Source organism: Gobio gobio (assembly GCF_949357685.1).
Source record: "Gobio gobio genome assembly, chromosome: 4".
NCBI lineage: Eukaryota > Metazoa > Chordata > Actinopteri > Cypriniformes > Gobionidae > Gobio > Gobio gobio.
In genome coordinates this window covers 33,878,952-33,896,921 of record NC_137100.1, presented here as the reverse complement: position 1 = coordinate 33,896,921, position 17,970 = coordinate 33,878,952, and the positions used below count along the sequence as shown (strand labels likewise).

At 36.4% G+C, this 17,970-nt stretch overlaps 1 protein-coding gene across 1 annotated transcript in view; it reads right to left on the bottom strand.

Annotated features, from left to right (window-relative positions):
• Positions 1–822: 822 nt before the first annotated feature.
• antxr2a (ANTXR cell adhesion molecule 2a) overlaps positions 823–17,970 on the bottom strand; it is a 55,527-nt gene continuing 38,379 nt past the window's right edge. The window contains exon 17 of the mRNA XM_079814054.1: positions 823–3,471. Coding sequence (XP_079670180.1) covers positions 3,433–3,471 — 39 coding nt within the window. The 3' untranslated portion in view covers positions 823–3,432. The remainder of the gene's footprint in view (positions 3,472–17,970) is intronic.

The window sequence follows — 17,970 nt, the reverse complement described above, 5'->3', positions numbered from 1 at the left end:
CATATTATAAACTGACTAATGATGATGGTATGGGTTTCTTAATAATCTACATGAAATGATCAGGTTTTCATATACCCTAAAAACAGAAATGAACCATTTTCAGTGTTTCAGTGTGTAATAATTAAAAGTAAAATACTGTTAGCTACAGAAGAGATGTGTATTTAAAAAGAGTTCAACACATCAAGTCAGTCCGCTAATAGTCAGATAAGCGGATGTTTTGGTTTAAAGCAGTTTATCATATGAAAATATGGCTTTTAATAACTCACTATTACTGAGTGTAAGCTGTGCAGAATAATTTACAGTGAGTAATCTGCTTAAGTGTGATGCCTGATAAATCATTAAAGTTCAGTGATACAGACAAGTGCTTAGAATGGACACAGGTTCATTTAAAAAAAAAAACGTGCCATTTATTTTATACAAAATGCAAATACAAAAGATACAAAAAGGTGTGAACCTCAATAATGGCTGAATAAGGAAAATGTCAAGATGAGATTAAATGAGAATCTTCTGGAATTTGTCATGTGAGATCATGAGATGTGCTAAATGCTTTTGTGTGTATGGTGTCATTACTTTAGCGTAAGACAACAACTGCAGAAAAACAGATGACTAACATGGTGGTGACCATAGTCTAATTGCTCGTGGTGAATCTGAGCATCTCCAGCTTTCTGCAACGGATCAAACTATTTTTAGTAGCATTTCATAAAGGGAAGAAAAAAATCAGCAAAATGTGAATTTTATATAAAAAAAAAGTGATGTAAAATGCAGTGTGTAGGTCTGAGGGCAAATTTACACCCACAGCTTTTTTTTTCTTTTCTTTTTTTTCCTGTGCATGTAACAAATTATTTATGTGCACTACTATTTTTAAAAGTAGTTTTTTAACCAGTGTACTAGTCAAGTTGTTTTCAGGGGGGGGGGTTGGGGCATGAAATGATATGATTATATTGTCAAAAAAAGATAATTAGCCTTGTGTACTAGGAAAAAAATAAGTTACTGTAGAAATGACATTCATTGGCCGGACTGTGGCGAAACATGAGGCACTATAAATCACAAGGGCTGCAAGTACTAATGTATAAAAAAAAGAAAGAAAAAAAAAGTTAAATTATCATTACTAATACATTGTTTCTTTGTCTTTTAATGTAGAAAAAATAGTGCACAGTTGTCATCAATGAGTTGCTTGAAAACAAAATATTTTTTCTATCAAAATCCTAAAAATCTTTCTTTTCAACAAAGACAGGTGCAATTATCCTATTTTACATTATTCCTATAATTTTTTTTTTATTACATAAACTACATATCAATACTATTATTATTTTTTATAGCAGGTACGCTTAATTCAATAATTACAAAGAATAAATCCAATTTGCTACGCAAATACAAAAGATTTACAATCAGTTTCTCACCACAAGCATTAATGGGCCCCAAAACATCTTTAAAAAACACACAGGAGCCACAATCGATACAAAAATATAAATATAACAATGTAAAATGGATCTTAAGAGAAAACATAAAAATAAAAGGTAAATAAAACAAGCAAAAACAATAATAAAGGGAAAGCAAAGCAGATGTGCTCTGGTGCAGGTTGAGGTGTAAAAATAGCATGTAAGGACCTGGTAAAGATATCAAGCCATGTTGCAGCTAATATGTAAATAGCTAATCAAATTGTTTCCTAAAACTTAATTGACATTCTATGATCTGTGACATATAAAATAAAATAAAGCTGAAAATTACCGATCTATCCATGAAGTGCATTAGCTTAACTTGTAAGTGCCATTCTGAGAATTATTACAAATGTTTCAACTTTTTTAATGAGTTTTTTTTTTTTTTTGGGAGGGGGTGGAGGAGAACAATAATTAACCTCCCCACAATTATGACGATAGAAACAAAGAAATAATTAAACGAGGGCTTTTTCCCCCCAATGGTCCTGCCATCTTGCACACTTGCATGCCCACCGAATGTGAGCCGCTGCACCCCATTCTGTTCCCCCCTCAAACTTGATGGTTGTTGAACTTATTTTTAGTGTCATTTGATAAGCTTCCCTGCTTGCACTGAGACATCCCACTGACCCAGCCACTGGTCATTGTCTATACCACTTCCCGTCAAAGGCGGCACGCTTTGTCAGATTTCGACTCGAATATCCATTTTGCATCTGAAGTAGCGTATCGAAAGTGACTGGATCGTTCGAGCCTTTTTCTTCAGCTGCCGCCCCCTTCCTCCCCCACAGTGTTTCCACTGACACTGACATCATTCACGATCGTCGTCATGACAGCGCGTTAAAGAAATCTAAAATAAATATATATTGCCCGCTTTTCTGTGCGCAAGTGGAGGGGGGAGTGCGACGTGGATAATTTCTGGAAATGAACAATACTCATCCGTCCGTCGCCCCTTTCGGTTTGATCTTCCGAGTATATTGGATGAGGGCGTCACGTTAGCACAGCTGAGGAACTCCTTAATTTTACAAAAAAAATTCTAGAGTGGCCAAACCTCATACAAAAGATGAATCTCTAAAGTCAATCAAAGTTGGATATTCCTATCCCAAGAGAACTTGAGCACAACATTTTTGGAGATGGTGTGGCTGGACAGCTGTATTGATGCATTAAAACCTTTAACTGAGGGGCATGTTTCTGAATTGTGACGGTCTATGCATTAGTGAGCACAGAACAGACTGCCAAATAAGTGGGGAGGAAGCACCAACCACCAGAGTTAAATCTGTCCCTCAAAACCTTGCCGGAGAGCTTTGGTCACAGGGTGTCTTGCGGTGCAATAACGCTCTATTAATTTCTCTGCGCTGTCCTCGCATTGATACAAAGGTGTCTTCACAAACTAAAGGGCAAAGTCTTACTGCGTCCAATACCTTAGGGCATTCTGTCTACAATTTGTCATGCGTGTGCACTTCTCAGTGTTAAAATGACAAGATCTCCAGTCAAAGAAGCCCCGCTAGGCATCCGACGATAGTGGGCTTGGAGAGATTTTTGTGAAGAGACATTGCCAAGAGGCAAAGTACTTCTGCACTCCATGAGCCTACTGGGATTAGTTCTACTTCCCAGCCAACGGCAAAGAGCCTCATCTCATTCGTTGTTTTTTTTTTTTTTTTAAATAGCCTCCGTCTGTGTCCATAAGATTCATTTTTTTTCTCAGAAGGCACAAAATATGGTCAGAACATGAAAAAGCCTTTGCTGTGCATTAAAGCTAACCAGATCGGCTGCAAAATCAGACACTTTTTTTTAGTTAATCTATTTAGTCAGCCACTTGCCATTCAGTAGCTTGAAAGATACCAGAATTATACATTTTGGAAAGCCAATACACAAGCGTTGAATCAAGATACTCTAAAGTGGCCAAAGACAAGTTATGTCATCTCGAGGAAATTATGCTTTTTCTGTTGTCCCATCTGATATACTTGGAAATCAAAGTATTTCAGAAACTGGAGACTCTCGTCTATTGATGCTGCACCCGATTGAAATTTATACAGCGTCCCTAGAAGAAAAAGAAAAGGTCAAGAGATGTTTTAATATTATGACATTTATTAAATTATTGGTAACAACAACAACAACAATAATACATATATATACACATATGAATAACATTTTGTTTAGTTGGAAACAAAAATATAAAAATAATTTTCTCAATTTCTCGTCAGATATTAAATGAATCATAATGTGGTGGTTGCTTCTGATTTCACTATAGCACGAAGTGTCAGTGTATCACCCACTGCTCTATAGTTTATTTCATCTGCTGGAGAAACTGGGTGCAATGGCACCAAGAGGGAGCTCTCGCATAGCGTATAACAACCATACACCTCCCAAGCACTCACTCCCACACACACACACACACACACACACACACACACACACACACACACACACACACACACACACACACACACACACACACACACACACACACACACACACACACACACACACACACACACACACACACACACACACACACACACACACACACACACACACACACACACACACACACACACACACACACACACACACACACACACACACACACACACACACACACACGTGGTGCAGGATATATTAATGTTCTACTGAACCCAAGCACTTTTATCATTGAGAGTTAATATATTTTCCCCATCATGCAGGATTGATAACTAGTGTGTAACAACCAACAATAAAAACTAACATCACAGTCGCCTGCCCTAGTTTCAAGTCACAATTGGCATTAGATATTGGAAGAAACCCAGCGTCTTCATAGACTAACCACGAATAAAGGGCTTTACGTTGTCCCTGCAATGTAAGCCAAGTGAGGCGCACCCTCTGCGATAGATCTCACTCCGTCAACAAATAAGGCACATCAGATGCTGTTTTGGCCACAGCCGAGTGTGTGGCTAAGTTTACTGGATTTTGCAGGCTTTGAAGCAGGAACTCTGAAAAGCTGTCCGCCTCAACCACAATAGCTGTGATGGGGCTCTACCGTAAGATTCAACCAGGTGCAGAGCAATACGGTCATATCCAGACCCACGGTCAGACCCATTTTAACTCTATCGCTCCTGGGCATGAGCACTTGGCATTGGACACTATATCTAAGCAATGTCACACTTAGACATACAGAGCCCACCTGTGCCATGAGAATAGAAGGACCATGGGCTAGATATCAAGGTGATATTATTGGATAGGGTGTTGTGAGTAAAAGAGTATGCTGAAGAGACATTTTTAGGTGTTTTTCTCACCCGAGACATGCAAAATGTCAATGTAACATTCTCCTTGTGTTTGAAAAATGTATAAAGTATAAATATTGTGGCTCCACTTAAACTACTATGTACTTACATCAAAAAATAAGTACGATGTACTTATTATGTTCATTGTAATGCAAAACACTTTTGCTGATATTGAGGTGGGATACGGGTAAAGTTAGGGACAGGTGTGGTGTTATGGGTAAGTTTAAGGGTAGGGTTAGGTGTAAGGGAAGTGTCAACAGTGCAATTATAAATGTAACTACAGAAATGAATTACAGATTTAATTACATGCAGTTATTTTTTTTAATGTAAGTACAATGTAAAGACATTTATGTACACAATAAGTGCATTGTATCAAATTATTAATTAAAATGTTAGTACATAGTAGTTAAGGCCGCCTAATATAAAGTGGGTCCAATTTTTCTTTTTTTTTCAAATAACTGTGAATTTTGGTTTATCTTTACAAAATGATCCTGACTGCAAGTTGTATTCTATTTTTTGTGCTAAATTGGTCAATATGCATGTCAATTATCACGTGTAATACCATGAAGAGACAATTATCAAACGACTTCCGCTTAAAGCTGTTGAATGCATAAAAGCAGGAATAATTACACCACACAGTGTTTATTAAAAACTGGAAAAACACTTGATTGGACTGATCAGAGATTTCTTATGGTTTTATGCCATCTTTAAGAGATCACACAAGGCTCAGTTCATCAAGAGCTTCACCTCTGTGACCCCATACATATGCTACACCTATACAGATCAGTCAAACAGAGACAGCCTGTTGGGGGGCCATCATTACCCCTCCATCTCTGCTCTTTGGAACGTTCTCCGAGCTGCACCATTCTGACGGCCACCAGACTTAACAGAAAGATGTCTGCTGCTCTGATTAGCCGTGTGCTTGGGCACCTGTCCAAAAGAGTCTGCATGTGTTTTTGCATCTCATCTTCTGCTATAGCCACTCTCTGGAACAGCTTGATTCCCCCAACCCTGGAACTCCCAGAGGAGTCGTCTTGCACTTTCTGTTCTTTAAAGGAGTAAGATCCAGGAATCGAGTAAGGTGGAACTTGGAAAATAGCCCATGTCCTTCTCAGGAACATCCCATTTCATCCCATATTCCTCCTAAAAGATGTAAAATACTACGTACAGACAATATGGCTGTTTGTCAAAATGGCCTTTACGTAACTTGTTCACATAGCTGATTCCCTTAAAAAGTAAGAACAAAATTATATTATAAAAAACAAATAAATATGTATAACTAAAATGTAATTATATATAATTGAAATGCTATAATTTAAATAATATACATACATACATACATACATACATACATACATACATACTTTTTAATGCAAGAATGCATTCAATTTATCAAAAGGTAACACCAAAACACCAAACTCTTTATTTCAAACAAATGCTGCTGTTTTGAAATTTCTATTCATTAAAGAATCCTGAAGAAACACTAAAATATTAAGCAGCAAAACAGCTTTTTTATTTGTTTTTTTAAACTGTTTTGTCATTGATAATACATATAAAAATTAATAATTCATGTGTTTCTGCAAATCAGAATATTGAATGACATCTGAAGGATCATGTGACACCGAAGACTGAAGTAATGATGCTGAATAAATTACATTTTAAAATATATTCAAATACAAAACAGTTATTTTATATAGTAATAATGTTTCACAATATTGCTGCATTTAGAGACTTTGCAAAAACATTTTTCTTTTAAGCTAAATTTATTTAGTCTATGGCTGCGCCTTATTTGTAAAAACGACTGTGACATCACACAGAATAAGGTCTGTCTTCTAAACCCTTTCCACATATTGAACATTTTAGAAGATCAAAATGGGACAGGAAGTGCAGCTGCAAACAGGCCTATGGGAAATGCCAGAATGTGAGCAATCCTGCACTCTAGAGCTGGCCCCCACTATCTCCACACCCATGGTCCACATACGGCCCACATAGCACCGCCATCTGGTCTGGTGGAGATTCAGAACCAAGCCAAGAGAGCCTAAAATCTAACGCCTGCTGACAACTTGGATAAATTTTCCAGTCATTAAAAAGTGATATAGGCATTGAAACAGTGAATACATTAAAAGCCTCAAGAAAAGGACAGTTTGAGCCATCAGAAACAGCGAAGAAGCTCTCAATTTTACGGATCTGAAACTGTAGCTGCCATGGATAAATCAAAACGGATCCTCTAAAAAAGCATTACATTTTGAAAAAAGCATGTCAGCATGAATCTCACAGGCTCTGGAGGACCTAATAAGGCTCTACCCGCAGCTTGCTTTGAAAGTGAGAGTTGACAGCATGGTGGTGATCCCTGTAATTTAAGTCCACAGCCACAATGTCTTTTGGAAGCGCATAGACACCATAAATTACAAAAGGGTATAAAATACCCTCTTCTGCTGGCACAATATTTACATCACGTACTGCTGGCTCAAATCAAGTCTTCTGGGTAAATAAAGTGGCATATGATCAGCAATCAAAGAGCTGATGACTACCGGATTGACCCACGAGACAGAAGGAGAATGATGGTTTTTAATCTCGAGACACCGGTAAAAAACACTGACATTAGGTGTCATGATGTTTACAAATTGGTCATTACTGGCTCACATTTTTAGTATAACATTAGAGGCAAAGTTGACAGTAAACAAAAAAAGATCCTCCAAGCCATTAACTTTTACTTTCTGTCTCAGGTCAGTCTTTACATTTACAGTTCCAGAAAATGCAGTATCCTTCAAGTCCTGTAGGCTGTGGTTCAGCACATCCTACAGATGTTCCTCCAGATTGATATCTGGGGAACTTGGAGGTCAGGGCAACACCTTGAACTCTATCATGTGCCTCAAACCATTCCTGAACAATGTGTGCAGTGTGGCAAGAAGCATAATCCTGCTGAAAGAGGTCACTTCCACCAGGGAACACCAATGTCATGAATGGGTGTACCTGGACTTCAACAACGTTTAGGTAGGTAGCACATGTCAAATTTAAGTCCACATGAATGGCCGGACCCAGGGTTTTTCAACAGGATATTGCCCAGGGCATCACACTCCCTCAATATGCCATCACTACCCAAGGTAAACGTGCACATGTACACGGCCGTCCACGTGACGTAAAAGAAAATGGGACTCATCGGACCAGGCGACCTTTATCTACTGATCCAGGTTCAGTTCCGACGCTTGTGTGCCCATTGTAGATTGATGGTGGACAGGGGTCATCATAGGCACTGTGATTGGTCTGCGGTTACACAGCCTCATAAGCAAAACAGAGTGCGATGCAATGTGTGTTGTGACACATTCCTCCCATAACCATCATTAAAATGTTGTGTGACTTGTGCAACAGTAGACCTTCTGTTGGCTTGGACCAGACAGGATAGTCTTCATTGCCCTCGTGCATCGATGAGCCTTGGATGCCCAACACCCTCAGGGTTTCTGCAGGTTTCATCAAGTCCAATTTCAAAAGTCAACAAGACTTTTTAAGACCTTTTTTAAGACCATTATAAATTAAATTTAAGACCTATATCACGCAATAAAAAAACATTTATTCATTTTTTTATATATATATATATATATATATATATATATATATATATATATATATATATATATATATATATATATATATAAATGTTATCGATCAAAATGACTGATTTTGTGGTGGTCCATTTTCCCACTTAGAGTGGGAAATATGATCAAAGTCTTACAAGTAAACCACAAAAATAAGCAATTATTTAATAAAAGTTCTCAAGTAATTAATTAATCAATTAAACAGTCAGTCATAAAATAAGAACTGACAAACGATAGCTGAATAAAAGTGCAGGTAAAACAAATAGTTGAGTGGTTGTTTTTACTAATAGCGTTTAAGGATGGTTGAAGTGGCTTTGAAAAATTGTGTAACACAAAAGATGCATTTTAGACTAACAAATTAGATAGATCGCAATCTATTTTGTTTAGCTAGCTAGCAGCCTATAGCATAAATAGTCTAGTCAGCTATCCAATGAATAGGCTACCAAACTGCTCCATATAAAAAAGCAATTGTAAATCATCCAAAATAAATGCCATGGTCACTAGATTTTATACAGGTGTTACTATAATGATTTTGTAAATGGTGATCAGCAACCAAATATTGATATTGTGGAAGTTACTGCCATTTGCCTTGGTGTGACATTTTGCAGACAATACAAAGGGTCAAAAGTCAAGTTGGATCTCAAGATTTCCAGTGTCCTACCTCTAATAATTTGGCTGGACAACTAAAAATCTTTAAAGTAATTTTTCTCAGTTCCACACTCTAGCGAGTTAAGTTCTTTTGCCTTTGTAGGGCAGAATAGGACAAATAAATACAACAAAGATACAGATACAAACAGTGCTTTACTTTTAAGTATTGTTCCCTGTTGTTGTTGTTTGATTAACATGAATAACACAGACACAAGTGGGTATAGGCTATATTGGATTGCTTTCACTTTAAGACCTACAGTAATGAGCAGATTCAACAATGACACACGTCTCCCAATCTTGTTCACTCAAGACATAACCACCAATATGGACATAGGCATAATTATGTGTGTATTTGATCGTTCATGGGCAATAAGGCTAAATAGAACACATTCAGTATCTGACATCAGTCCATGTGTCAGTACCGAACTGAGTTTTATTAACTCTTTTTTTAGTCCTATCATACTTTCTATTTGGTCATTCATCCACCTTGGTCATCGCTTTGCCCGGTCATTGGCGCTTATGCGAGACGGCAGGTGAAAAATGTAATGATTCGCCTTCGCTCCCACAATCACGGAACTGAAAGATCTGGAGCTAGTTAAAGAATTATTAGTTGAAGAATAAAATCAGTTTTATGTGTTTGTGGTAGGCTACAATAAAAAAGAGATTGGCTATAATATACGATGCATGTTGGTCTCATTTGTAGTCGTAATACAGTGAATTATATTTGGACTAGCGAAAGAAAGAACTTCAACACCCCGGAATAAAAAAACAAACACACACACACACACATTCTAAAGCGCTGTGGGAGCATTTCAATGAGCATTAGAGGTAGCGTTACATGGACATAGGAAAATTATGACTAGAGATGGGCATTTTTCAAAAATATTGTATTCCAATATTTGGGCTCATAAAAAAACTAATATTCGAATATTTGTTTATTTAAATTACGTTATTTTGCAAAAATGAGAAAGACTTTTTTTTTTTATTCATCAAGTTGTCGTCACCATTTCTGAACAAGATTATGTTATATCTTAAGGTTTTCTTTCAGTTAAAATATTAAACAATATGTGTAAACAAAAAAATATATGCCTAAAGAACAAAAGCATTATAAACTCAAGCAGCGCGAGCGGGAAAAACACTAATAAAGCAGAGAGCGCCAGTTATCGTGCAGAACGTACATACACTTGAGTCGGTATGGTTATCGTGTTTATATTGTTTTTGTAATTCCAAACATTGTGAGGCAGACGACAACATTATGTGATCAAATACAATCAACTTAACACGCTCAATAGCGCCACTCACAGGATTTAGTTATAACGCAATTTTTTGTGGGATTTATCAAGGATTCACTGCATTTACGGCCAGCAAAGCAACGTAGTCAAATTATAATAGTATTTTTATTTTTCGAATATTATTACAGTTTGAATATTCGTGCACACACCTAATTAAGACCTGTTTAAAATTATTTAAGACCTAGAACTCAATACATAAGCGAATTTAAGTGAATTTAAAATTGTGATTTTGAAATGTTACGACTTTTTTAGACTTTTAAAGACCCCGCGGAAACCCTGACCCTGTTGCTGGTTTGTAGTTTGTCCCTCCTCGAACCACTGTTGGTAAATTCTCACCACTGCTGACCGGGAGCAACCCACAAGCCTTGCCTTTTCAGAGGTACTCTGACCCAGTCGCCTTGCTGTAACAATTTGGCCCTTGTTAAATTTGCTCAGTTCTTAATCCTTGCCCATTTCCTCTGCATTCAACATGTTGATTACAAAAGCTGATTGTTTGCTTACCATGTAATTTACCCAGACCTTAATATGTAACCTTGTTAGGAGATGATCAATGATATTCACTTCACTTGTGAAGTGTATACTATATAGTATTGCATATTACACGTGGCTGAATCTAGTTGTTTACTTATGTTCACTGTAGGTCTATTTACAGAGCTGGTTCTATACAATAACATTTTAAAGACAAATGTTAGTAGACTGCCTTCGTTGCTAGTCACAAAATGGAAGAACAATAACAATGCTAGCAAATGTTTTAAAAGAAGAAATAGAAAAACAATCAGGATGGTTAGAACAGTGGTTTTGTGTTCTTAATCAGTTTAGATACATCCTACATTACATTAGTAGTGGGATACCTATATACAGTAGGACTTATGACTTAGCTATCACTTTTTATTTGTTATTAAATATGATTGATGGTTCAACCAAAAATGAGATTGTGTGCCACCCCTTATGTAGTTGCAAATCTGTATCACTTTCCTTCTTCTGCAGAACACAAAAGAAGATATTTTGAGAAATGTCTTAGTGTTTTTTTTCCCTGTACAGTACAAGTCACCAAAACTGTTTGATTGCCAACATTCTTCAAAATATGTTTTGTGTTCCACAAAAGAAAGTCATACAGGTTTGAAATGACAAGAGGGTGAGTAAATGAGGACACAATTTATCCCTTTATGTGACACATAGAATTGAAATATTTACAGTAATCGCCTCATTCAGAGAATCAGACAAAATTTAGACACACTACAATACAAACAGGTGGATTGTATCTTTAATCTAGGGATGTCATCATTTACTCACCCTAAGTTTGTTCCAAACCTATATGACTTTATTTCTTCTGTAGACCTCCAAAGAAGATACAGCATGAGGGAAAAATGATGACAGAACTTTTCTCATAAAGAACTAACTTCTGTTACTACAAAACTATTTTTCAAATGTGTATCTTCCACTAACTTGTTCTCGATTTCCAAACCAACTTCCATTTAATATCAGTTCGGTACCAATGAAGACATATTGCAAAGGTTGCTGATCATCTGATATCTGGAGATGACTTGCTCTGAGGAACCAATGTTATGGACGAGATCAAGTTTACAAAGCTCGGCTTAGCTGCATGGTCACCAGAAAAGTATTTTCCTGTGAAAGTAGCTTAAGCAAAGCTGCACTACATGTGCAGATGTTTTCTGCTCTCCATTCTGTCTTTCTTTCCCCGGGTTTGTCAGAAAAAGTGCACATCATTGCCAGCTAACAGCTCTGGGCACCATCCCCTGGTTGTTTGAGAGAAAATGCCAGTCATTTTGGCGGAGCGCAGGCGCTCACAGACGGCACAGGCGGGCACAGATGGCACTAATGGACAAGCAGAATCCAACAGAGGGAGCAGGAACGAGCCACCGAGGAGAGCTATTCCAAATAGCAGCAGTGAAAGCCAGGCCCTGCTCAGCTTTAGCAAGGTTACCACTGCAGCGTTTCATCATAAAGAATTTAAAGTGATAAAATAATCATAAGGGTGCAGAAATCTGTTTGGCCGGATGCCAGCGGATCAGATGGGAGGAAATTGTTCTTAGTTAAATACATGTTCCAGTGTAGCAAAACTTGAGACAGCAGGTATCTGCTTCAGCTTGCCATTTGATGTAAATCAATACATATTTTATGCTCCCGACGTTGCACGCTTAAAATGATGTTTATTTTAGTGATTAATAAATATACTGTTCATGATATCTTTTTAGGTAACCTAAAAATTGCAACTGAAAAGTCTGTAAAATATATTGTCTATCTGATTTTTTCTATCTGTTTTTTTTTTGCCAGTAATTATGCAGGTACCAAAATAAAGGCTGCATGGAATTAGAATGACTTTGCTCAGGAATTTCATTCAAAATAAAATAAAACAATAAAATAAATAAAAATTGGTTACATTTTAGAAAATAAAACACTTCCCTCGATGTGAAAATTCTCTTTCCTCTAACAGTTTTGGAAGTGTATGTAGCAAAGTACATGAACATTTTTTTTTTTTACGAGAGACGGGAGATTTTGTTTAAAAGAGACAGATGCAAATTATGAGAGCTGTAATGTGCTTGTACTGTAGTTCTTGGTTTTTAATCACCGAAACCCCCCAAGACACTGAAAACTCCACTTTCTCACTTCCATGAGTGTATGTGACTATTTCCCTTCTTCCCCTCCTCAGAGAAATCTCACGACACTGCAAATGAGCATCCAAACAAAGCTGTTGGGCTCATCTGTACTTTTTCATTTCTGGCCTGTCTCTGCAGCTTCAACTGGCCTGCAGTCAGGCCCCAAGACACGACAAAAATTCAGCTGCACAAAAACCATAAGCTTGAATACAGGCTCAGAGTCCAACAGAAAACACACTAACTACAATTTAAAAGTAGGGCTGTCAAAAATGATCATGCCAACACATGAAATTAAATATGTTTAATGCAATTATAAAAAAAATAAATAAAAAAAATCTGTTAATTCTCCAATCTAAAACTATAACTGTTGTTTTTTATTAACCATAAATCCCCTCTTACACTGTAAAAATTGAACGTGCAGTTGTTGCTTTAAGAAGGTATTTCTACCTGATTCTACCTATAAACTCTAAGTTTATTGTTGTAACCTAAATCAATATGTTTTTTTTTATGTAACATAAAAAAATTATATAACGTAAAAAAGGGAATGCTGTTTTAACTTAATTGTGTTATTGACCCAATATACAATTTCCAATAAAGCTCAGGATGGACACATTCGATACATGCGCACTACGAGTGCACCAGACCTATAGAGGGCAGTATAATCGTGACTCATATCAGCTACAGGACATCATTCTGGTCTGAAGGACAAAGAAGAAGGTTTGTGTATGGCTGCTCCTTACTAATCGACGATTTTTGCTTCAATGAGAAATTGTGATTTAAGGTTGAGGTTATACATTATGTTGCATCAAAGTGAAAATCACAATTGACATTATACATTTTTTCCCCCTCTTGTTCAGTTTAATTAATTAAAATGAGCTAAAGTAACACAATTTAACATTTTGTCATAACTTAATTTAATTGTGTTCCTTCCACCTAATATATTTAAAAGTGAAGTTTACTTAATGCATTTGTGTTAAAACTACATAACTTTTGTTGACAACTAACTGTGAAGTGGATCTGTAGTTCCCAACATGCTTTGCAAGGGACTGCATTAGGAGTCTGAATCAGGTACCTTATTTAATTTAGAGATTAAGTGTTATTTGAAAAGTTGTTTTTCAGTAAAGGGAAAGATGTTGGCAGTTCATGTTAATGTTTAGTTATGTTGAACATTTAGAGGAGCTATGTTAATGAATTGCGCTTGCGCTCAGGCTGTGGACACTCAGTGTTCTGCTGTCAGTACTGACGCCACTATTACTGGTTCACTATATACATTGTATATAACGATAAACAACATTACTTGTTTGAAAATTAAGCCTTAGAAAATGTATTTAAAAATTAGGTTGACCAACATAAATTTTTTTTTTACTAATGTAATGAAGTTACGCTAAACATGCTAGAGTAAATTAATTTGATCTAAACTAACTAAATTGACCAAACTTGATTTATTTTGAATGAACTAAATTAAATTGTGTAAAAATTACTTCAATTAAATTGGTAATTAATTAATTACGGGTAATGAATTCAATTTGAGAGTGTATTACATAAAAGGACTTTAATAATATGAAACAAAAAAGATGGACCCACTTTATATCAGGTGGCCTTAACTACTATGTACTATGTACTAACATTTAAATTAGTAATTTGATACAATGCACTTATTGTGCACAAACATGTTTTTAAATTGTACTTACATTTTAAAAATTACCTGTGTGTAATTAAATCCGTAGTTACATTTATAATTGCACTGTTGACCCTTCCCTTACACCTAACCCTACCCTTAAACTTACCCATACCACCACACCTGTCCCTAACTTTACCCGTATCCCACCTCAATATCAACAAAAGGGTTTTGCAATACAATATGAACACAATAGGTACATTGTACTTATTTTTTTGATGTAAGTACATTGTAGTTAAGGCCACTTAATATAAAGTGGGACAAAAAAAGGTATAGCAAACTTATTGAGTATTTTACCTTGCTGGAGAAATCAGGTTACAATGACAGTTATGCTTCAGTAAAACCTTGTTCTTTTCAGGTTGGCTGAATTCAGTTATAATCAGTAATCAAAACCAGTTATTTTAGATGTTACCACATGAAGCACATTTTCTAAGCTAAACTGACAAAAAAAAAATGTTTCAGTGTAGACAGCCTTGATTCATGTTTATAAATTATATCTAGGGGTGAGTTGGAACTATTGCATTTGAGATGACTAGGAAAAATGTCCCAAATATCCTGAATCAACCCTACATCTATAAAGTATATATAGGCTTGCTGTGGTAGTCTGTGTTACCAGTGTTACACACTGTTCGGCCATACATCGATTACATTACTTGCCCACCGTGGCACCGGGCCCACTTTCATTTTGCTTTTTATATATAGAAAAAAACATTTAATTCAGGTGGACAACGGATGCTACAACTATAAACTGAAAGTGTCTGCTCTGCTTTGCTTGTGCATACAGCCCAATCTGCAGAGTGCCAACACAGTGCAGGAGTCAGATTTTAATTACCACATGCCGCAAATTACGTGCCCCCAGCAGAGCAGACTCTCTCAGTTTATATAAACAATATGGTATATATATGAAAAGGTAATATTATTACATTCAGCAAATTTAAAAGTAAGATTGTATTATTAATAAAACATTAGATTATAATAATTTAATCAATATCTTAGGTGATGTAAAGCCTTTAAAAATAAAATATTTATTTTGTTAAACCTACTAAATGTGTTAACGGAGCATTAACTTCAAAAGAAATGAATCATGATTCAATATTTTAATGGATTAACCTCTACAGAGTAGTTGCTGAGAAAAGGAATGTGCAAAAAGCAGAATAGGTATCTGATAGTATGTTTGTGTAAGCCTCCCTTTCCCCTTGTACTCCTCGGTCTCCCCTTTTTCTTCCACCAGCGTGGCGGCAGGCGGGGTCACATGCGATCTGGGCCAGAGAGAGATGGGAGGTATGCGACAGGAGTGGCGGTAATTGGAGGGAGCTGTCAGGATGGAGCAGTGTTTTGCGTCCATGTGAGATTCCTGCCATTTGGATAGGACCTACCACACGTGCCAGGGCGCCTACCATCCCGTTGGGTGGCACGCATTAAAGCAAGTGATGAGGCTAATGTGTGTGGAATCTCTCCTGGCACCCAGCCCACAAAGGGGTCAATAGGTGACCTGTTAGAGAAACTGTAATGTAAAGGAAAGTATACATCTATTTAAAATAATACATGTTAAGGTGTCTAGGACCGTGACAATCCCGCTAACTCTAAATAGAGCTCATGTTATTATTTTTATGTTTATAAAAATCTCTTATGTTTATAATAATACATCTCCATATATTATTAAAAAACAACCAATTTATTTATTTTTTTAATTCAGTAATTTTAATTCAAATAGTCTTAAGGAAATGTCTGCATCATGGGTGTTAAGATATAAACATGTAAACAAAAATATTAAAATAAAAAAGTTTTCATATACCCAAAAACATTTTTGTATTCACTTAATCATTTACTCAAAAAAGTTTGCAAAGAGTTGAGTCTGCACATATTCTCTTTTATTTTGATTTAAAACCTAATGATGCTTTTACGAGCAAGTTCCCCTCATTATTTAATGCAAAAAATTCAGCTTTAAATTACAGTAGAGAAAAGGTTTATTTATGTGGTGCTATAAAGCACAGGAGTGTAAATACACACGGGATGCACACCCTGCTATATTCAGTAGTAACCCTGGTGATAAACCATCTTGTTATGTCTACTGGGGAAAATATGCTTATCAAGCCGCATGGTAATGTAAGCAGTAAATAACGTGATCATTGCACAGCAACAGTGGAATTCTAACAGCATGAAGCAGCTTCAGGCCACACTACATTACTAAGGAGAGCTGTATGTGTGCATGTTTTTTTTTTCTAGACCACAACTGTGAGAACTGGGTTAATGTGACCTGAGTTGGGCAGACAACAACTGGTCAGGAGGAAAACACACACACACACATACACACGCACACACACAAAAGCATAACACAGTATTTTAACGGAACATCATTTTTCAGATACACATACTGTAAAACCATTAACAATTTTGAAACACTGCAGTGGCCTGAAATGTATACATACTGTCTGAAAGATTCCACAGTGCAAGCACTTATTCAAAGACAAGACTATTGCAGTACAGGTGTAATACGATGATTCAAGCCCATAATCACAACAAATAGCTAGAAATAATCCTATTGCGTCTGCCTCTTGATCACTATTGTTGAGGACTCCACACGAGACAACCCGTGACCTTTCCTCTAGCGTCCGCCCCAGCCTCCCATGGAGACCAGACACAAGTCACCACGTCACACCTTACATCTACTTCTCTGCAGATATTTTGTTCATCTCCTCATCAGATACCATTAACTCACAGCTGCATTTCTATGGCAGATTCTTCAATTTCACTACAGTTTACTGTGATCAGCAGGGAATGGCTAATAAACACATATTTTCACATATTTTACTGCATAATCTCTGATCATACTCACTGACCACTAAACTCCAGAAAAAAAGTAAATAATTCCTGTAATACACTCTAAAAAAAAAGGCTCGTAATCATAGGGGAACCTTTTTTAGTGCTATATAGCACCAATTTTGGTGCTTCAGTGGTTCTTCAGCGGTTCTTCAGAGGTGCTATATAGCACCTTAGTCAAAGAACCGGTGAAGAACCACTGAAGAACCTCTGAAGAACCGCTGAAGAACCACTGAAGCACCAAAATTGGTGCTATATAGCACTAAAAAAGGTTCCCCTATGATTACGAGCCAAGAACCATTTTTGGTGCAATATAGAACCTTTTTTTTTTTAGAGTGTATGAATAGAAAAATATGGAGCATTTCATTCTCATTCCTAACTCAAACACTGTCAGCCGTGTACATTACAGTTCAAATGTTTGGGATCAGTGCAATTTTTTTAGAGGTCAATACTTTTATTCCGCAAGGATGCATTCAATTGAACAAAAGTAAGGTAAAGACAATTATAATGTTACAAAAGATTTCTACTTTAAATAAATGCTTTTCGTTTGAAGTATCTATTCATCAAAGAATACTATTACATGTATCACTATTTCCACAAAAATATTAAGTGGAACAAATGTTTTCAATAT